We start from the raw sequence: 22,376 nt of genomic DNA, 5'->3' as shown, positions 1-22,376 counted from the left end.
CACTGCCAAATCTCTGAAGAAACTTGCCAAGAAAACCCCATGATAGATTCGCATTAGGGTTGCCATTTGTCAGAAATGATTGAAGGCATGCAACAACAACAAACCATGTACTAGTTAGTATTTAGTACTGTAGTTAGTTTTCTGTGTATTAGGCCACTATTGGTAAATCAATTCACTACTGGTTTTCTTCTGAGCCAAGCGCAAAGTGCTGGTACTTATTCTATTCTGTTCATTTCCTGCCTTCATGAGATTGTTGTTGATGCTGCTGCTGTTATGCTGTTTTCCCTGTACAGGATACAAAGAGGCTTATAAAATTTAAAACTGTTAAAGCTAAAAAAAAAATTAACATCATACAAAAATTAAAATACAGTTAAACTATAAACAGCACTAAAATCATATAATAAACAAAGCAATGAAATACCATTTGTCTAATAAAAACAGTAAAAATTAGCAGCAAAACAAATACACTGCAGAAATCCAGTTGTATTCTTAGACTGCCTACCTGCCCTGATGAACAGATAGGGTCTGAGTATTTTCTAACAGATCTGGTCTGTGCTGGAGCCTACAGCTCTAGAGTATTTGTTGACATTTCAGCCTGGATTTTGTGCTGCAACGTGGAGCTTTTACATCAGCTGCTTCACCATGGCATGTGAGGAGGTGCTCCATCTCTTACTGGGAGTTGGGTTGCATCAGCTTCTGGCAGCTGCTCTTCCTTCTTTTGGAAGCTGATGTGGCTTCTCCTGACGTGGCTGCCAAGTAGTCAAGTCATAATTTGCTTTGGTTAGGATTTGGGGGAATTACCTTTGTTTCCTGAACAGTTTGTCAGCTGCATCTGTTGAAGATTTCCTCTTTCCACTCCTTCCCCTGCTTTTTTCTTCATAGAAAGCAGGCATAGACATTAGGTGTTGGTGCCTGCTAGATTGGGAGCAGTGAGTATTCCTTGCCTAAGAAAACCCTATGAAACTCATAGGGTCACCATACATTGACAAGTGACTTCAAGGCAGAGAGAGAGAGAATGAGCGTGTGTGTGTGCGTATTTTGTAAGAGCTGTTTTGGGGTCTATTGCTGAGGTGTAGGTATTGGACTACTTTGGTACCCAGCGGTGGGAAGCTGAAGAAAGGAATGTGGGCATCCTTGAATCTGCATGTGCTGCTGTCATGATCCACATACTATAACGATGCTTCACTCTTTTTTTTTTAATTTTATTGAAACTAACGATGCTTCACTCTTGAGGAGTCTTCAAGATTTTATCTGTGATGCTTGGTTACAGAATGTTACTGAAATCTTCACTTCACTTGATTAAAATGAGAGTACACTTTGAGAACTCTGTGTTGACACCCTTTTCCTACACGGTTTCTCCTAGTGTTAATGGCATCAACTATTATTTCTCTAATGAATTATTGAAAAATCCATAGTTCCTTTTACTGGGTTGCATGGAGATCAGAAAATAAACAGTCTTCCAGTTGTCCCAATTTATTGTGGAACAGGGTTAGGGAACATAACTCTTCAAATATTTTGGATTTCGACTCCCAGAAACCTATGGTAGGAGATTATGGGAGCTGTAGTCCAAAACCTCAGGAGGGCTAAAGGTTCCACATGGTATGTTTTGGAATGGGAAGACTGCCAAGTTGCAGGATTTATGGATTCTCATATAAGCTTCTTTTTCTGTTGCAGGTGTTGTTGAAAATATCAAGCCATTCCACAATGCTGTACCGTGCTGCTCTTTGTCCTTCCCTGCGTTCCTCAGGACGATTCTGGCGGCAGTCTGATGTTGCTGGCTCCCACCCCTGTATGTATCTGAGGGAATGAACCTGACCTTCTGTTGATACAGTGCTAAATAATTTGGAAATACATAGCAACTTTTTTGCTCAGAGATGTATAAAATTATGTGTGATCTAAAAAAAGATAAGCATATGGTTTTCTCCATTTTTCATAATACTGCATCCTGGGTTTATCCATTGAAGCTGAATGATGGAAAGTTCAGGACAGTAAAAGAATGCACTTATTTACACAGTTAGGCCGGTTACAAACCGGCATTTGGGACGTCCGGAGGACGTCCCAATTTAAAAAAGGGGCGTCTCTTCTAGACGCCCCTGGGCCTAATACGGACTCCGTCCGTACAAGATGGCGCCGGCCCTTCTACATGGCCGGCGCCATCTTTGTGTATCAGACGCTGAGCGTCCGTATGCGTCGCGTCCTTTGTGACGTAGCGAGTGCGCCCCTGGCGCCTCGCTACATCACAAACGCAACTCTAAAAGAAGCTCCATTTTGGAGCTTCTTTTTCAGTCTTCACGGGAGCCGCGCCGTGTGGAGGCTCCGGCTCCCCCCCGGACTAACCGGTGGCGGCGGCAGACCGCCACAAAGCGGCGGTTTGTATCCCGCCTTAGATTTTGGAATTCAGTGCCTCATGATATAGTGTTGGCTTCTGACTTGAACAGCTTTAAAAGGGACTGGACATTTTGATCGAGGATGGGACTACTAGTCATGATGGATATTTATACATCAGTACCAGTGACAGTGTGCCACTGTATATCAGTGTTGTAAGCATGTCCTGCTGGTAAGTATTGCATTGGGACCTGTGAGAACAGATTGCTGAACTAGATGAGCTTTTTTATCTGACTCAGTATAACTAATTATGTTCTTAATTAAAGTTTGGGCAGGATTCCCGGTCTGGTATATTTGGCCTAAATCCAATTGCTAGTCTTGACTAGAATAGATCCACTGAACCAATGGGAACTTGGTAGGTCAGCACTTAATATAAGTTTCATTAATGTATTGAGTATACAGGTAGGACTCACCATTTGATTTAGGCCCCAAACACTTTCAGATGTCTTGTTGACTTATGACTACCCTATGAATTTCAGTGTTTTCTTAGGCAAAGAAAACTCAGAGGTGGTTCTGCCAGTTCCTTCCTCTGAAATAAAGCCTTGCACGCCTGGTATTTGATGGCATTCTCCCATCCTAGTGCCTGTAGGATATTTAGACTGGCTACAGGCAACCAAAATGGCAGCAGTGTGTCCTTGTGAGTGGCTTATACCTTCTTTGCTTCTGTCCTGCTGCAGTTTTGATCTAGAATAGAGAAATTCTGCTCATCATCTTTGTAGCCCCTTGGTCTTGACTGTTCTTGAGAATAAAGGAAAATACATTGCTTTGATGACGTTGGCAAGTATATCATATAATCAAGGTGCTGGAAGGGACTGCATTGGCCATCCTAGTCCAGCCCTGTGCCATGCATCTGTAGACCACACAGCTAAATCACTCCTGAAAGATGGCTGTCCAACATCTGTTTACATACCTCCAATAAGGGGGAGAGTCCACTATTCTCCAAGGTGGTCCATTTCATTGTCAAATAGCTGTTATCATCAGAAAGTTCCTCCTAATATTTTGGTGCAGTCTCTTTTCTTCCAATTTGAATTAGTTGGTTCATGTCCTGGTTTCTGGAACAGCCAAAAACAAGCTTGCTCCGTCTTCTCTATGACATCCCTTCAGATATTTAAAGATAGCTATCATGTCAGCTCTGAATTTTCTCTTCTTCAAGCTCCCTAAACGTTCCTTATAGCGCTTAATTTCCAGAATTTAACCTTGGTTTCCTTATATTGTAAGAGTGGGAGTGATTCTACTACCTTACTTCCCCATACATTTCTTCTCTTCAGTTGTGTAAGGAGTGATCTAGATCAAGAAAGTTCAGAAGAGTAAATGGCTTAATGTAGCCCAACTCATAGCTGGCATGGTGCAGTAGTTGGACTAGGATGCTGGGAGAACAGGGATTGAATCCCTGCTCGTCCATGGAAACCCACTGGGTTACCTTGGGCAGTCACACTACCTCAGCCTCACAGGAAAGCAAGGCAACTCTGGTCTGCCAAGAAACCCCTATGATTCACCTTAGGGTCACAATAAACAATAACAACAGCCCAACCTTCGTCTGCCTTGGAGCATTGAGATATGTCAGATTTTGTTGTTGTTGTTGTTGTTGTTGTTGTGTTCCTTCAAGTCATTTCTGACTTATGGCAACACTATCACAAGGTTTTCTTGGCAAGATTTGTTCAGGGGAGATTTGCCATTGCCTTTCCCTGAGGCTGAGAAAATGTGACTTGCCCAAAGTCATCCAGTGGATTTCCATGGCCAAGATAGGATTCGAATCCTAGTCCCCCAGGGTCCTAGTTCAGTGCTCAAACCGCTACACCATGCTGGCCCTGACTACAACTTTCGTAATTCCCCAGCCAGCAGAATTTGTAGTATAGCGTATCATTCATTGTGTCAGTTGTGGTCCAACACATCAGGAAGTTGTCAGTTGAGGAAAGCTGGACTATATTGTCTGTTGCCAGTTGAAGCATCTGAGAGCATGAAATGCTTATTTATTATTTGTTATAAAAAGCATATTTTCCCCTCTCTATTTTAAAATAAAAGCTAGTAATATATTTTACAATATCAATAATAAACACAATATATACAAACAAAAGCTTTTGAAGGATAAAAGAAGTCCAGGCAAAAACAGTTGTTAAAAACAAGACATGCCAGAAACAAGCTTTTAAAAGATCATGCTGAGTAGAGAAAATTTTATTTACTTTTAAACATTGCCTGTTAGGATTCTACAGTTTGCACAGATAGGACTAGGGACAGGATGACCCATATCCTTAGATAACTGACTCTTAATCTGCTGCATGCTCTTGCTTCTCGCCTCCTTGCAGTTATATTCATACATTTTTAAAAAGCAGCTGGATTTTGTCCTCTGAATATTCTCTTCTGTTGGTAATGGGGTAGTTGAGGTATCATTTTCTTCTGCAAATAATTTGACCTCATGCTCAGATATTGCTTGAGCTAATATTTTCTCAGTCATTTCAAAGCTAGGCACTTGCTTTGGGGAAAAATGTTCAGATTCTCTCTCCTTACCTCTAGAGAGAGAATCTGCGACCTTAAAAGGGGAGATGAGGGATTATTTGGTTAGGTCTGCTCCTCTGATGCCTTTGCTATGTTTCCAACCACAGGTCTGCTGGCTCCAAACCTGGTCTTAAGGAATACATGTGCCCGAGGCTGGAGTAACATACCTTTTATCACAGTGCCTCTCAGTCGAACCCATGGCAAGCCATTTGCTCACCGCAGCGAGCTGAAGCATGCCAAAAGAATTGCAGTGAAGCTAGGGAGTGCTGTTGTGACTCGAGGGGATGAATGTGGCTTGGCCCTGGGGCGGCTGGCATCCATCGTTGAGCAGGTAACCATGTTGCACCATTGGCTGCTTGTCTCTGTAGTTTAAGATTGTTAGACATATTTGAAGGAAGTGCAGAAGAGTAGAGATTTGGTTGATGTGAAGGTTAAAAGGCAAGATTTTTGAAACACTCACCTAGATAGTATTTTATTATTTGCCTATGGTACCTAGCAAAAGTGGCAAATCCCTAATGTGGAGAAGGGGATAAAAGGGAGAAAAGTCTTTTAATTTAAAAAAACCTTTCCCTGCAGTTATTCAAAACAATATAGACAGTTCTCCATATCCCTACTTTGCCGTCACAAAAACCCTGCAAGGTGGGACAGATTGAAATACTATGATCGACTCAAGATCACCTAGTGAGTTTTATGGATCAAAAGCCCCATACAGACAAGCCAAAATAAAGCTGCTTCGGGTCACATTGGAGGTATGCTGTTTAAATGATGCATGTGTCCAAAGAATCCGAAAGCCACGCCAAAGCCACGCTCCAGTCCTAAGAACGAGCGTGGCTTTGGTGTGGCTTCCAGAGTCTTAGGACGCATGCATCATTTAAATAGCATACTTCCAGTGTGACCCGAAGCAGCTTTAGTTTGGCTTGTCTGTATGGGGCCAAAGAGACTTGAGCCTGGACTTTCTAAGACTCAGTTCAACACTCTAAACTGTTATACCCCATTGACAATCTATATTATTTTATTTATATGCCGCCTTTTTCTAGGATTAAAACTTAGGGTAGCTCGAAAAGAATAAGCTAAAAACCATACTTTTTAAAACATAATTAAAATCATCACATTAAAACAATATATGATCATTAAAAAGCATACAAAAGTTAAAAAATAAAGTACCCTCCCCTCCCATAAGAATCCTGTTACAGCCCCCAAGTGCATTTAATGTGACAAAGATAATGAAGCAAAAAAGATATAAAACAAATAAACTGATCTTGGAGTGACTGTATTCCTCAGCTTATTCCAAAGAGTATTCCAAGGAGGGCCCATGATTTAGACAAGCACCCCCATTCCCTTTTACCTGTTTAGCCCAAGCTTTCTCCCATCCAGTTTTCTTGTGTATTAGGCAGCATCAACGACAGAGAAATGGTTACTCTTTTTACTATAGAGAAGTGCTTTCCCATAGAGTAGTTGCAGCTCTCAAAAAACTGCAACAATGCAGGATAGTCTTAAAACCTACAGAGATATGTTTCTTTTATGCCTGTAGGTTTCAATGCTACAAAACCAGGGCCGGGAGATGATGATTGTTACCAGTGGGGCTGTGGCATTTGGTAAGCAGCGCCTCCGTCATGAGATCTTGCTTTCCCAGAGTGTGCGGCAGGCTCTTCACTCGGGTCAGAACCAACTTAAGGACATGGTGAGTAGCTGAGCAAGATGCTAGTATTCTTTCACAATGATCAGATCATGATGTAAGTGTCTGATGTGTTCTCTGACCCATGCAGGCCATTCCTGTGCTGGAGGCTCGAGCCTGCGCTGCAGCTGGTCAGAGTGGGTTGATGGCTCTATACGAGGCCATGTTCACACAATACAGCATCTGTGCTGCCCAGGTAAGGGACTTTGTATGTGCTTCACACTGTCTTTATGTCTCTTAACTGCCTTGTGCCTGTCTCTCAGCTCCTGACATGTGGAATAGACTCATTCTCTTTCTGAATTATCCCACATGAGCCTACAACGCTTGAAGATTTTTCCAGGGCAGGCCCTTCTCTTTATTCTGCCACAGTCATAGGCATATTTGAGGGAGTTGCAGTAGAGAGCTTTCTCAAGAGCTGTTCCCAGACAGTGTCATAAAAGAATCTGGCCCTATTGCCCTTTCACCAGCAGGCAGTGTCTTGCAATTGGCTGTTTGCAAAGAAAGGGGCTTTTTATTTAAATGATACAGTTTAATTGTGTTTTGATATTATAGCTTCTAATATTCTTATCTGTACCTCTTAGTTCATCTTCTTGTGAGCCTCCTTGAGTCCTAATTTTAGGGAAGAGGTGGATTACAATCAAATGAACAAATAATCACATTTCCCAGGAGCCCCAGCTAACCCTTGACTCTGTTTTAGTGAGGTATCTGCCAACATGCTCTCCATCACCCCTTTTGTGCTTCTGTGCACTTTTACTGTAATCAGGCACATATGATGGCCTTTCAGATTTCTTAGCTGGTTAATGTGGATTTTACATCTTTATTGGATTGGATTTTACATAATGGTCCTTTATTTGCTTTGGTTTGATATAATAGGATGTAAGAACTGGGGGAAATTGCCATCTGTCTCAGGTTTTTTATTACATATTTGATGGTTTGGTTCATGTCGAAACTGATAGTGGATAATTTTTTTCAGAACAGTTCTTCTCTTCTTTCCAGATATTAGTCACCAATTTGGACTTCCATGATGAACAGAAACGTCGAAACTTGAATGGGACGTTACATGAACTACTGCGAATGAATATTGTTCCCATCATCAACACCAATGATGCTGTGGTTCCTCCCCCAGAGCCAAACAGTGATCTACAGGGGGTAAACGTGGGTAGTGTATTACAGTGGGTGGTTGGTGCTTGCTTGCCTGTGGATCTGCTAACATGTTACCTCCGGGCTGCGGTGCACACTAACAATGCGGTACTCTGGATTCTTCAAAGTGGCTAGTAGTCCATGGTGGGGCTTGGAGTTCAGTGGTCTGACCTGCTTGCATATCTCCTTGTGGATGCAGTGCATTAGAAGGAGTATTGGGCGTTGCTTGCAAGGCTTGCTTAATATGCCTCCTCACTATGCAAATGCTAATAGTGCAAAGTGCCAGTTACACCTTGCTATTCTAGGAACTGGTTGGGTATATTGAAACTCTTGCCTAGCTAGTATTTACTGTTTTACATGTGTGTTTCAGGTAATCAGCGTGAAAGACAATGACAGCTTAGCAGCACGGCTAGCGGTGGAAATGAAGACTGATTTGCTGATTATTCTTTCAGATGTCGAGGGTACAAGAATTATTTCATTATACAGCTAAATTGAAAATGCAGCTGTGCAGTCCATCCAGAGTTCTACTCCAGGAAGACACAGGCGTGGTACAGAGCACCAAAAAGAGGTGCCTCCCCGGCACTTCTCATTGCTCTGCGGGAGCGCTGCAGCAACCAAATTGCGCAGCGCTGATGCGGAGGAAAAAAGGAGCGCCTGGAAGCAGCTCCTTTTTGCAGTGGCACTGCGACACCGCAAAGCACCAGAGACGGCACGATGACGTTGCAGCTGCGCCATCCCGTTTGGAAGCAGCACAGCTGCAACATCATCATTACGCACCCCATCTGGTGGGCATGCCGCAGCTGCGGCGTGTCCATGACATGCAAGAGTTGCCGGGCATGTGGGTGCTCCACCCACCAGGCAACCCTTGCACGTGACGAGGGCACCACAAAGGCCCATCTGTTCTGGGCCACAATCTAGGAGGGAATTGTCCGTGATACTTATAGGCTGAACACTTAGCAGCCTATAAGTAGTGTTCACAGACCACAGCTGAAAAAGTGTAGCAGTGTCCTTTTTCATACTATTTAGAAACAGAGGTGCATAGTGTATATTACTTGCTGGGGTTGAAGAGGAAAGGGCAGCCTTTGGAATATAGTCATATCTCCCTAAGTCGCATGACCTCAAAAGGAAAGCATTAGAGACCTTGTGGTCTTAATTTTGTTTCTGAATTTTGGGTGTTGGTATGCCTTTGTGCAAAAGCTTATGGAATTGGCTTTTGGCTTAATCCTAACAATATTATCCTGGTCATGCAGCTGTTCCAGCTACTTCACTCCTCTGACTAGCAGAGGTCAAAGATTCATTCTGCTGTGGAGCCTACATAGTACTTTTGACACAATGAAGCTGAATATGTCTGCTGCTAGCTCACTTCCAACTTTTCATTCAGGACTCTTTGACAGCCCCCCAGGATCAGATGATGCAAAGCTTATTGACATATTTTATCCTGGAGACCAGCAGTCTGTGACATTTGGAACCAAATCGCGAGTGGGGATGGGAGGCATGGAGGCTAAGGTTGGTCAAGTTATATTTTAGTTGTTTATTCAAAGAAAGAGGCTGGGACTTAGATACACATGTGAGCAGGAGAGAGGGGCATTCCCATGTCCCATGCTCTGTCCATGCAAGAATTGATTTTTCATACTACTTATATAAAATGTTGCCTCTGGTATTTAAGACTTGTAGTATAATTTTGATTTTTTTTTTGTTTTTTTAATTTTTATTAGTGAAGATTAAAAACATACAATACAGGACTGTGTAGTCCTGTGTAATATAATTTTGGAGAGTATGAATTCTTAACTCAGACCTGATGTTAAGTTAAAGCACAATATTAGGAGTTTTTTAAGTGCATAAAAATACACCCTCCTTTGCAGGTGAAAGCAGCCCTGTGGGCTCTCCAGGGAGGTACTTCAGTAGTGATTGCAAATGGAACTCACCCCAAGATCTCTGGCCATGTCATTACAGACATTGTAGAAGGGAAAAAAGTTGGCACCTTTTTTTCAGAAGTGAAACCTGCAGGTAAGTTGGAGCTATCGGGACTAGTTTGTAAGGAAAGATCAGCAGTATATAGACAGCCTATGGAATCTTAGTGAGACTGTAGGCCAAAGACAGGGCACTTTTTTTTTCAGTTTAGGATGGTGCTGCACTCCAGGATTGGTTAAGTCTATGGGGTGGAATCAAGCAATGTGCGGTCAGATGCAAGTCTCACTAATTCAAGCATTGTTCCCACCAGATGTATAAATCTCAATTCATTTCCCCTCGGAGTAAGTTCCAATACAAGAGCTTTCAAACATGCAAATACAATCCAGCTGTTTACAACAGGTTTCATATGTGCAAACCATAGCTCAGTTCTGTGCTTTGTATTTCAAGTTTAAAATTGATATATACCTGCTTATCTCTGGTCAGAAACCAGAAAAAACAGCTGAAAAAGCAAGTTTTCAAACTGGTTGCAGAGAGGGGACTCCCCACACATATTGCAGGTCTTCACTCTTTCCATAGTCCATGCAGCTGCTGATTATTTAGCCATAGTGTAAAAGCCACAAAAGAGCTGTGGAAAGAAAAATGATTGGGGGTTTTGAAGTCTGTAAGAAAAATGCTGAGAGGCCTTCGTGAGATTTTAAGGCCTCCATTCTATAGGAGACAAAATTATTACTTCTTCAAATGTGTGTTCCTAAAGCTGTACTTATGGGAAGAGAGTCAAGTGTGAGACATGATGAAGGTGACTTCTCAACATCTTCTTCTAAGAGTGTGTGGTGGCTTGAAGTGATACAACTGTCATTTATTACAATAATATCCTCTCCTCCTTTTTAAAGGCCCAACAGTGGAGCAGCAAGCTGAAATGGCTCGAGCAGGAGGCAGAAGTCTGTCAGCGCTACAACCTGAACAGGTATTTATTCAGTTGGTCACTTTAATACACCAAAATACTGAAGGCTTCAATATGTATGTGTTTATTGTAAATATACAAGAGCAACAGTAACCCCATATAGGGGTTGTTCTCACTAGGTGAAACCCCGCGTTCTGAATCAAATCCAAGGAGTGGCGTTCCTATTAGGATCCGATTTAAACCTAGAACGGTTCTAGAGCAACCCGCAATCGTCCCCACTACAAATCGAATTGTAGAGCGGAATAAAATTTTGAATCGAGTTTTCCTCATTTAACGCGTGTTAAAAAAACACTAGGGTCCGACCTACGTTTTTCCATTGATTCGATTTAGGAACCAGAGCATTTAAATAGGAACGACAGCCTTTGAAATTGCGTTAGATGAATGGGAGGAGCGGACTGCGATGGGGCTGGCCTTGGGGGAGTTGCCCTTTCTGTCCCCATCCGTCTGGCTGTCGCCATTTTTGCTTCCCTCACCCCTTTGTCCGCTGTGGTCTTTCAATAAGAGATAAGGATTATTTTTATTTTTTATTTTAATGGTTTACAGGCGCTTAATCTCTTCAGCGCTTTAAAAACCTGAAGTCCCGGCTGCTCAAGGCTTCCCCCGGTGGATTGCAACCTCCCCTCAGTGTGGGGAGAGCCCATTTCTAACGGAGGAGAGGCAGGGAAGGGATGGCTCCTCGCGAGGAGACATCTGATCTCGCCCAGGCAGGGAAGGGCTCTAATCAATGGGGGGGGATAGAGCCTTTCTCTCTCCCTTTCTCAAATGGAATCTGCCTTCTCCTCCAACCCTGGAAAGAGAATCTTTGGGAAGAGTGCTCCCTCCCTGCTTTTCCAGCAGCCTCCTTCATTGATCTCTGGGCTCTCTGAAGGGATTCTTCCATAGTTCCTCTGGAAAGAGCTTCGCTTTGCCAGAAGCCTCTCCCATTGATCTCTGTGCTCTCTGAAGGGATTCTCTCTGGCTGTCTTGGGAGACAGGATGCTGCCCTCCAAAACCTATCCCATAGTTCCTCTGGAAAGAGCTTCGCTTTGCCAGAAGTCTCTCCCATTGATCTCTGTGCTCCCATTGATCTCTGTGCCATTTTTGCTTCCCTCACCCCTTTGTCCGCTGTGGTCTTTCAATAAGAGATAAGGATTATTTTTATTTTTGCAACCTCCCCTCTGTGTGGGGAGAACCCATTTCTAACGGAGGAGAGGCAGGAAGGGAAGGCTCCTCTCGAAGAGGCATTCCCTGCCCGCTTGGGCTCTGATCTCGCCCAGGCAGGGAAGGGAAGGCTCCTCGCGAGGAGGCATCTGATCTCGCCCAGGCAGGGAAGGGAAGGCTCCTCGCGAGGAGGCATCTGATCTCGCCCAGACAGGGAAGGGAAGGCTCCTCACGAGGAGGCATCTGATCTCGCCCAGGCAGGGAAGGGAAGGCTCCTCGCGAGGAGGCATCTGATCTCGCCCAGGCAGGGAAGGGAAGGCTCCTCGCGAGGAGGCATCTGATCTCGCCCAGGCAGGGAAGGGAAGGCTCCTCGCGAGGAGGCATCTGATCTCGCCCAGACAGGGAAGGGAAGGCTCCTCGCGAGGAGGCATCTGATCTCGCCCAGGCAGGGAAGGGAAGGCTCCTCGCGAGGAGGCATCTGATCTCGCCCAGGCAAGGAAGGGCTCTGATCAATGGGGGGGGGGGGAATAGAGCCTTTCTCCCTCCCTTTCTCAAATGGAATCTGCCTTCTCCTCCAACCCTGGAAAGAGAATCTTTGGGAAGAGTGCTCCCTCCCTGCTTTTCCAGCAGCCTCCTTCATTGATCTCTGGGCTCTCTGAAGGGATTCTCCCTGGCTGTCTTTTGGGAGACATGAAGAGGGGATGCTGTCATGCAAAACCTATCCCATAGTTCCTCTGGAAAGAGCTTGGGTTTCCTAAATTCGGTTTCCTAAATTCGCTAAATTCACAAACAGTCAATGAAATGGAAACGATGCCAAAAGATAAATCGCTTCCAAATATTCCGGATTAACGTTACGTCATTCTGAGGTACTATTGATTGACAGCTCCAAATAAGGTATGGAGGAGAAGAATCGCTTTATTTAAACACCGATTTCATGCCAAGTAGGAACGCTTGCAGGTAAAAACTTCGATTTAAATAACCAGATGGGAACGATGAACAAAGCGATTCGGATAGCGGGATAAGAACAGTGTTATTTTGAATCGATTTTATTAAAAACGTTGTATTTTAAATCGTTTCAAATCTTAAGTGGGAACAACCCCATAGAGATGGAATCAGGTAGAAATGCTCTTCCAGTGTGTGGCTGAAGAAAAAGGCACTCTGAAAATTTGCAAACGTAATTCCCAAAACCAACCTTCATTTCCTATTGTTAAGACTGATTAGTGCATTCAGTTGTATAGTTTAAGCATACAATTCAGCATAATTATGGAAAACTATTTCCCCCCCTCAAAATGATAACTAACACTAGAGCCTTAATCCAGTTGCTAATCCCAACTATAGTAGACCCATTGAATCAGTGGGGTTTACAGAAATGTTTGCATATCATTCAACAGCTAATTCAGTGGTTCTAATATACTTGAGACTAGCAGTTGAAAGTTGACCTCCAGACCAGATCTCCAAAGCCTATGATCCCTTGAGCTGAATGTGATTTTCTAACCATGGCTGCTGACCCACTAGCAGCTCAGACCTTTGTTTTCCTGCTTTAGTGGAACTGTGAAATTGTGAATTTTTAGGCTCCTGATGGTGTATTAGGGTTGGTACATTCTGAAGTGTGTAGGGCTGATAATATGAAGCATATCGTCTCAGCAAGTAGTGTAGTTCAAGCAGCAAGATCCAGGTCTTTCTTGGATTCCAAAGATCAGGCCTCTTCACCATCATGTGGTTAGAAACAAAAGGGTAGGCAAGGTCAGGTTTCTAAGGAAGGTGCTGTGAAAGTGGGGAAATAAATTGAGTGCAGATCATACTGGTTAGATAAACATCAAGCCACATGTTTGAAAACTAGATGAACAGTCTTAAGGATTAGCCAAGGGGCCTAGCAATATCCCTAGAGTTTGGACTGTGACCTGGGGAGAGTACTATATCTGTGATGTCAGTATGGTTGGGAGAGAACTGGTTCCACACACAGTAAAGTCTAATGGTTTCTTGTGTATCTTACTGTAGAGAGCAGAAATCATCTATCATCTTGCTGACCTTCTGACAGACCAGCGAGAAGAGATTCTTCAGGCCAACAAAAAGGATCTAGAAGAAGCTGAGAGCAAAGGTAAGATGTGCTGGATAAAGAAGTTTAAATACACCTCTGCATCACTATGTTGGAGCTGATGACAATTTCCCATCATGCCAAGGAGTTATGAACATATCTCAGGTTGCTAATTATAGTTTTAGTAGTCTTCAGTGACTGGGTGAAGAAATCCTTGAAGCTCGTAGTGGACACATCTGTCGGAAAGTCTGCTTTGTGATTTGCTGTTTTGTTTGGGCAATTCCCCATATGCCATCTATTCCATTCAAAATAACTAGAACTAAATGGAGCCATTCAGGCTATTTGTATAACTCTACAGAAGTTGATTTCCATAAACCTCACAGAAACCATGAACTCTTCAGAAAGTGTTTCCCATAAACTAAAGGTGCACAACCCATAATAGGCTGATGGTGGCCCTTAGCTGCTTTTCATCCTAATCCATCTGATTAGCTGGACAGTGGAGAAAGAAATACTAAATGATCTTAGGGCAGGAGAACTGGAAACTTTTGATTCTACACATACTTTAGCAATTTTCAGTGAGAATGCTGTTTTCTCGGTCACTAATAGTTACAGAAAAACACATTTTCCATAGGGATCACATGTAGGCAGAAGTCTCCATATACATGTGGAAATCTCCATGCCCCAGCCATCTTTAGATCTGCCAGTACAGGGATAGCGAGATTTAAATCTTACCATCCTTGCCATTTGAAGTGAGTGAAAGAGTGTGCAGGCTCAAATGTATGCAGGCGTGTGTGCATATTGCAGCCCTCAATCAACCCCAGCTACAGTTATTGGGGCAAAAGGATTCCCAATATGAGCTACCAGCTAAAGGGAAATCATTTGTAACACTCTGACCAGTAAGCCATGCTGTTCAAGATGTCACTGTCTTCTAAAAAAGAGGGGAAGCCTTCCAAATTCATTTGGCTCTTGGCCTAGCTACATAGTCCATTGGGACTAAATGAAGGGGGGAACATAGGAAGAACATGCTCTGTCAGACCAAAGCCCTATTTGGTCCAGCATTCTTTCCTTGTAATAGCCAACCAGTTGTGTATGGAAACTCACAAGCAAGACATGAATGCAGTACTCTATTGTAACAAGATTATTGATATTTTTCCCCATTTGGAACGATACTTCCAGCCACAGTGTACCAAGCTTGTCTGTAGTTGCAAACTCAGAGAATTTTTCTTTGCCTAAAGTTTTGAATGAAGTTGATTAGACCAGCAAAAACGTAGAATGTAAAGAAGAGTGGGATGTGACAGATTCTCTTTCCAGTGTTTGTTCTTGAATATTGTCACTTTGTATTAAAAAAATTCTTAGGCATAACCCCTGCCATCATACTCTTGAATTTTGTGGCTTCGATCTAATTATTACCACAACTTGTTACTCTTTTTGTATGAGCTTGTGGCTATCTAAATTAAGCAAGAGGTATCTTCCAAGTATGAGAATGAATTTCCCCTGCTCAGAAGAGAAGCAAATTTTCCTTCCTTTTATTTGTTTTGATGTTGTGAAGCTATGATTTTGAGCCATTAGTTGAATTGTTGGTTAGCTTTGATGGTAAGACTGGCAACCTTATAACGTGTATCCTGACTTCTGCTTCCATTTCAGGGAGATTAGCTCTCCCTCTGTTGAAGAGACTCAGTCTGTCAACTTCCAAACTGAATAGTTTAGCCATTGGTTTACGCCAGATTGCAGCATCTTCACAGGACAGTGTTGGCCGGGTCCTCCGAAGGACACGGATTGCAAAGGATTTGGAGCTGGAGCAAGTGACTGTGCCTATCGGGGTCCTACTAGTAATTTTTGAATCCCGACCTGACTGTCTTCCCCAGGTATGTGAAACCAACAGCTAATGTAGAGTTTTTACTTTCTTTAGAATGGAAAGAACTTCTGTTGTCGGCTTTCCTCTTTGCTCTTCTAGGGCAGGAAATAATACATATTGAAGTATTTTGGTGACACACATTTGTAAGTTGTAGTTAGGATCTGATTGGGCTGATTGATTTTTGTAATAAGCTTGATACTGTGTACTTTACGTCATATATTGTCTTCTATTCTCCATTATATTTACCTTTTAAATTCATTTTCTCTCCCTCTTAGCAGCAAGAGCTGCAAGTTGGCTAGTTTCTGTAGCTGTGTATCTTTCACTCTGTTAACTGGGGGTAATGGAAGTTGTAGACCCACACATATGGAAGTTATTGGATTGGCAAAAGTTCTAACTGAAAATTCTGCTACATTTGCAAAGGTGTTCCATAATGCAGATCTTCTTCTTTGTCTGTCTGTCATTTTATCTCTACCTCTCTCTTCCTTCTTCTAACAGGTATCGGCCTTGGCTATTGCCAGTGGAAATGGCTTACTGCTTAAAGGAGGAAAGGAGGCATCAAATAGTAATCAAATCCTTCACCACTTGACTCAAGAAGCACTTTCTGTCCATGGTGTGAAGGATGCAGTGCAGCTCGTGAGTACCTATGAAAGGGCATGGTGGGGGCAGAAAGCACCAGAAGAGTGAGAAGTGACACAACTAGACACCATTCCTGGGGAAGGGGAGGGAATCGATATGTTCAGTTCTTTTAAACATAGGCATTTATTTCTTTGGTCATTGTGCAATACTGTCTGAGACAAAAGAACTGGTTAAATAATCCCACAAAGTATTTTATAGTAATAAGCAAATAAGACCTACAGTATCTATTGCATGGGAGGAAGCTTTCTTCTGATTGAAATGTTTTGGCCTGATTAAATCTTACTTGACATTCTTGAAGGTATCCTCTTTTCCTTGTTTTGAATACTCAAAGCATATCTTGTTTTTCTGGCTCATTTACTATAGATAGCTTTTCTGGACTGGGCATGGATATGTGAACTATTTGACATCTGAAACTCTAGTCCATTCAGGACTTTTCTAAATAAACCTTTCCTCTATGACTGTATATATGTGCTATTCTGACAGAAGTTACCTTTGCTCTACAGTCCAGATGTTTAGCCAACTGCTTGTTCTCCAATAAAATGATTGGGCATTTCCCTAACGTGGGTTTTTGTCCATTCCTATATTTACTTTCATTCCTTGCTTTTATTCTGTGGTGGGGAATATGTGGCCCTATAGATGATGTTGGACTGCAGTTCCTATAATCTTATACTAATGTTGGCAAAATGTGCCCTGGGGACCCCTATGGAGTCAACATTTTTGTACTCCCCCCAAATGCCCTGTAGGGAGTTTAGAAGGCATTTTAACCATGTTTGGAGACTCCCTGCCCGCCCCCCAGAGGTCAACAATTTTTTTGCAATTTTTTTCAAAAAATGTTTTGACCTCAAGTGCCCGCTAGGGAGTGGGGAACATTATAACCCCCTTTAAGGTCCCCTAGGACCATTTAGGCCCAAAGAGGCCTTTTTTGGAAAGAAGAAGTAAACATGAAGTAACTTCAGGTCACGTCTTGTTGTTTTTAAGAAAGACCTTTCTTGGATTTAAAATTGCCCAGGAAGGGCTCAAAACATGGTGAGAATGCCCTCTAGAGAGCAATTTTAAAAGGATTTTATGGGAATGGGCAGAGCCCCCTAACCTTTTACTGTTGTCCCTCCCTATCATATACCATTGCTTGTGTTGGCTGTTGGTCATGGTAGTTGCAGTCCAATGATTTCTGGATAGACCTGGGCTACCACAGCTTTTCCTTACGTTCATGTTGTTGTTATATGCTGACAAGTTGGGCTTCAGAGTCCTCTAAGAGCCCCTCTTATTAACTGCTCTGGTTTGGTCTTGCATACTAAATGCTGTGGCTGCTTTTACTGAATCACCCCACCAATAATGTGGTTTTCCTCTTTTCCTTCTGCTCTTGACTTTCTTGAGCATAATTTTTTCAAATGAGTCCTTTCATCTCATGTTTCTAAAGTACAATAGTTTCATTTAGACAAAATTTAGCGTGTAGCCACACTGTAGAAATAAAGCAGGTTAACACCACTTTAACTGCTGTGACTGTCCTACAGAATCCCAGGATTTGTAGCTTGGTGAATCACTGTAACTCTCCTAAAGACCAGGCTGAATACCTCACAAAACAACAAATCCCAGGATTCCACAGAATAGAATCATGATATTTAAAGTGGTGTCAAATAGTTTTATTTCTGCAGTGTGGAAGCCAGGTTAGTAATTTTGGCTTTTAGTGAGACTTCAGGCTTCATTTGCTTGAGAACCAATTTATTTGTCTGTTTGGTAGCCCTTAGTATCCATAGAGCTCTCTTCCAGCGCCACATTTCAAATGAGTTGATTTTCTTCCTGTCAGCTTTTTACACTGTCCAACTTTCCTAAACAGTTATAGAAATCAGAAATACTATAGCATGGATGTCATTCATTTTGAAGTTCAGATATATTGAATATATTTACTAATGTACCTTATTTATTAAGAAAAAGGTTTCTGTAACTTGCTTGTTTTGGTTTAACAGGTAAATACCAGGGAGGAGGTGGAAGACCTTTGTCGTTTAGACAAGCTGATAGATTTGATTATCCCCCGTGGCTCATCTCAGTTGGTACGGGATATCCAGAAAGCTGCTAAAGGGATCCCAGTAATGGGTCACAGTGAAGGCATTTGCCATGTGTATGTGGACATGGAGGCCAGTGTTGAGAAGGTCACCAGAATAGGTAAGAGGATAGAAATTTTATTTCTAAAGGAGCTGAATGATGGGATGGAGGAGGGTTAGAATGGTCAATGTTGTCCTCATTAAACTAATTGCTTTAGATACTCTAGCAGTCAATTGTGTGTATAACTAATTGTCTGTCTTTCATCCAGTGAGAGACTCAAAATGTGAATATCCTGCAGCCTGCAATGCACTGGAGACCTTGCTGATACACCGTGATTTGTTGAGAACCCCTGTGTTTGACCAGATCATTGACATGTTGCGAGTGGAGCAAGTAAGTGGGAAATAGTTGCCTGCTTGACATAATGCAAGAGATTGGCTGGCAAGTTTCTGCATGTTGAGGTAGTAACTCAAAGAAATACTGCAGTGCAAATTCTGATGAATTTCCAGATGCCCCAACTTTTGTAGGCTGAAAACTCACGCTATAATAACATTTGGAGAACAGTACAGTATGTGTCTTGATCTATTTTACTTGGGGCCAGGTCTTAGCATACTCCAAGATACCTTCATTGAGACTCAAAGGCAAATAGAAAGCACAACACATGAGAAATCAGGTTCCTGGTGAGACCATCTCAACATTTCTTGGAGACGTGAATCTTCTGTTGGTGAATCTTAAGCAGGAATGGACAGAACCTAAGAACAGCAGATGGGTACTTCCTGTAATCAATATTATTCAAGGGTTGAACTAGGGAGTTGGATAGTGTGAATGCACCTTCTCTGCTAGCTGAGATGCTGGGGACTTTGAAAAGTTGAAAAGCTATCAAATACCTGCCGTCCACAAAATGGTACAGAGCTGCTCCACCAGGCTATTGTGAGAAAAGTGGCAGGTTTTATTCATGTATCTGATTTATGTCCTGTTAGTCTCCCAATAGGGGGCTCAGAAAAACAGGTAAAACACATTTTGTCCCATAGTGAGAATGAGGGAGAGAATCTTTTGCAAAAGCACTTCAGAAGCAGCAGAAACTAGATTTTGTCAAGTCACACTGTTGGTCCATCTAGCTTAGTAGTGGCTACACTGACTGGCAGATGCTCTCCACTGTTTCAGACAGACGTCTTTCCCAGTCCTACCTTGAGGGCATATAACTCCTAATTCTATGGCTTCTCCTTTTGTGTAGAACATGCTGGTAAGAGGAACATGTTCCTCTTTTGTCTTGTCTTGTCTTTTGTTTTATATTAGGTGAAGATTCATGCGGGTCCCAAATTTGCTTCGTATCTGACATTCAGCCCATCAGAGGTGAAATCACTCCGCACAGAATACGGAGACCTAGAGTGCTGTATTGAAGTTGTGGACAGTGTGCAGGATGCTGTTGAACATATACACAAGTATGGGAGTTCCCATACAGATGTGATCATCACAGAAAATGGTTAGTGGCAAAAGTGACTGTTTCTAATACAGCCTTCCCCAAACTGGTACCTTTCAGATGTGTTGGTCCTCAACTCCCATAAACATCTGGAAGGCTGTTTGATAGCTAAGCAAATGGCTGCTGCAATAGAATTACTTTTCTAAGTGGCTGCATCTGGCACTCTTCTGTTATACAGCAGAGCATGTTAAGGCTTTTCTTCTTCATGTCTTCCTCAGAGAAAACAGCAGAATTCTTCCTTCAGCATCTGGATAGTGCCTGTGTGTTCTGGAATGCCAGCACCCGCTTCTCTGATGGCTATCGCTTTGGGTTAGGTAAGGGAGCATTTGCAAGGTATCCCATACTGCTTGAGACCACCTGAGAAAGTCTGTCAGGAACTGAAACAAGTTTGAACTAAAACAGGACAAAAGGGTGGATCTTCCTTTTGATACAAACTTATCATTGATTTTTCCCCCTGAGATCTCTTTAAAATCTTTGATTTATTTTAGAAATGTTGTGATCTAGAGCAGTGCTACTCAAACAAATGGCTGACAGACAGTCCATGGACCATTGGCAGCTAGTCCCTGATTAATTTCCAGGCCAAAAAAAAATGTAACTAGTGTAGCCAGTTGGCATAAATACAGTATCAGTCTCTGGCCCATTAGGGAAGACATTCCCGGTTCCTCACATGGGACAACTTGGGAAGCACTGATTTAGGATGTCCCAGTGGAAGAGTCTTCTTGTTTGAAAGTTTGATTTGTCTCTCTGACCAACAGATGGAGGTTATCCTATTATGGGAACTTATGACAAGGTGTAGAAACAGTCGTGGGCAATATGGCCCTCCAAATGATGTTGGTCAACAACTTTCACCATTCCTCACTATTGATGAGAGTTGCAGCCCAACATCATCTGGAGGATCTCATTTTACCCACCTTTAGTGTATTTAGTGATTAAGACACCATGTGAATAATATGTTACTGTGTCTTCAGTTGAATCTGTTAACCCTTTTAACATTTAAAGATGTGGCATGTAGGCACCAAATTTATATGGATATCTATGTGTACATTGTTCTTCTTTTACTGAAGACTGTAGGTTTTTAAATTCACTATAGTACTTCTGTTTTTTGAGACTGTTAGCAAGGAATGAACAGCTGCTGACAGTAACCTGTAAAAACTAGTGCATCAATATCTGGATAAAGTCAGGGCTTGTGAGGAGAACAGAGAACAATTTAATTCAAAAGTGATGATTCTAATGGAAAGAAAACCTGACTTGTTGGACATGAAGGAGGGAGCTGCTTGGCCTTTAAGCTTTCCTTACAGTACTGAATCAAAATAAAAACACATAGGCTTCTAACATATAAGGCAAAAACAAACCTTCTGGTCAAGGCTTAAAATGCAGTATGAGAAGGTTGAGGAAAGGTTGAGGTGAATTTAAAGTGTGGGAGAACTTGGACAGGAAAGCATGGTGTGTGATTATTAACTGGAGAATCTTTTCCTCACTCAGTTTCTTGCCCTTCTGTGTGTGATGCAGGGGCTGAGGTTGGCATCAGCACATCGCGCATCCATGCCCGTGGGCCAGTGGGAATTGAGGGGCTGTTGACGACCAAATGGTTGCTACGAGGGCAGAACCACATCGTTTCTGATTTCTCAGAGCAAGGGAGCATGAAGTACCTTCATGAAAACCTTCCCATCCCTCAGAGGAACATCAACTGAGCACTCGTGTGGAGGATGTCATGTGTATGGACACTGTTACGGTTTCAGAACCTAGTCGAGATGAACTTTCACTTCTCTGAGTGCAGTGTTTTGTGGAAACTTTGGGGTTTGCCTAAAGTAATGACATGGAGCTCATGTAATTTCTCCCACTCAGACAGCACCACATAAGTGATGGCAGGTGCAGATAATAAGGATTCCTTTGCTCTTTCAGAAAAAAAGAACTCTGGCTGTCCTCACTTCACTCCAAGTAGTGGGTTAGCAGTGAACCTATTTATTGATCTGAATGCCTCTTTTTTCCCCATTCCAACAGTTTCTACATTTTTCCCCCTGATGCTTTTCTTATTTTCAGAAGACATTGAGTAGAAATTCATGATCTTTCTGCTTCCTTTGGAGATTTGAAGTCTGGAAGTGGTTGCAGTGAAATTGATTTTCTGGTTCATGTCTTATTTAAAATATTGTACCGTATTAATAAATATTCCAGGTACATAATGAATGAATTTATCCAAGCAAGGCTTTTTGTGCCCAGTTACAAGTTGATTGGGGGGTGGAAAGGGGAGATAATCATAATTGAATAACTATCTCTGTTTTCATGATGGCCCTTTTATGACTATTTGTACCAAATATTTTTGTTCATGCATTTTATATGGAATTTTGTTTCCCCTGAGAGTGAAAATATTTTTCAATCTTGTTTTTTCAAATAAAACTCACTTACAAAATCAGTCTGATTTTAACAGTTCTGTTTGCAATTATATAAGCCAGGTGTATGTCTAATCACAAGTCAGTTACATATATGTAATGATGAGACCTACACTGCATGACTGTACTCTACCTTGCACTGATCTAGTGATGATGATCTTGTTATTTTGTGCCTTGATGTTGATTCCAGCTTAGGGTGAGCCTCTCGTAGTGTTTTCTTGCTAAGATTTGTTCACAGAGG

At 42.3% G+C, this 22,376-nt stretch overlaps 1 protein-coding gene across 6 annotated transcripts in view; it reads left to right on the top strand.

Moving 5' to 3' along the window:
* LOC149318389 (delta-1-pyrroline-5-carboxylate synthase-like) overlaps positions 1–22,158 on the top strand; it is a 38,920-nt gene extending 16,762 nt beyond the window's left edge. For 3 of the 6 annotated variants that reach the window (XM_089509583.1, XM_089509584.1, XM_089509585.1), the window contains exons 2-18: positions 1,675–1,789; positions 4,986–5,209; positions 6,410–6,559; positions 6,645–6,749; positions 7,550–7,708; positions 8,064–8,154; positions 9,075–9,199; positions 9,556–9,700; positions 10,495–10,568; positions 13,704–13,803; positions 15,385–15,605; positions 16,091–16,228; positions 18,196–18,391; positions 18,540–18,661; positions 19,565–19,751; positions 19,967–20,062; positions 21,231–22,158. In XM_089509583.1, coding sequence (XP_089365709.1) covers positions 1,705–1,789; positions 4,986–5,209; positions 6,410–6,559; positions 6,645–6,749; positions 7,550–7,708; positions 8,064–8,154; positions 9,075–9,199; positions 9,556–9,700; positions 10,495–10,568; positions 13,704–13,803; positions 15,385–15,605; positions 16,091–16,228; positions 18,196–18,391; positions 18,540–18,661; positions 19,565–19,751; positions 19,967–20,062; positions 21,231–21,439 — 2,427 coding nt within the window. In that variant the 5' untranslated portion in view covers positions 1,675–1,704 and the 3' untranslated portion in view covers positions 21,440–22,158. The remainder of the gene's footprint in view (positions 1–1,674; positions 1,790–4,985; positions 5,210–6,409; positions 6,560–6,644; positions 6,750–7,549; positions 7,709–8,063; positions 8,155–9,074; positions 9,200–9,555; positions 9,701–10,494; positions 10,569–13,703; positions 13,804–15,384; positions 15,606–16,090; positions 16,229–18,195; positions 18,392–18,539; positions 18,662–19,564; positions 19,752–19,966; positions 20,063–21,230) is intronic. The other 3 variants (XM_089509589.1, XM_089509586.1, XM_089509587.1) reach the window with 3 other exon arrangements.
* The last annotated feature ends 218 nt before the right edge of the window (positions 22,159–22,376 follow it).

The sequence above is a fragment of the Sceloporus occidentalis genome, unplaced genomic scaffold (genome assembly GCF_023333645.1).
Source record: "Sceloporus occidentalis isolate IW3139 unplaced genomic scaffold, rSceOcc1.0.p SCAF_2, whole genome shotgun sequence".
Classification (NCBI taxonomy): domain Eukaryota; kingdom Metazoa; phylum Chordata; class Lepidosauria; order Squamata; family Phrynosomatidae; genus Sceloporus; species Sceloporus occidentalis.
Note: the sequence above shows the minus strand (reverse complement) of the source record. Positions and strands in the feature narration are given on the sequence as shown.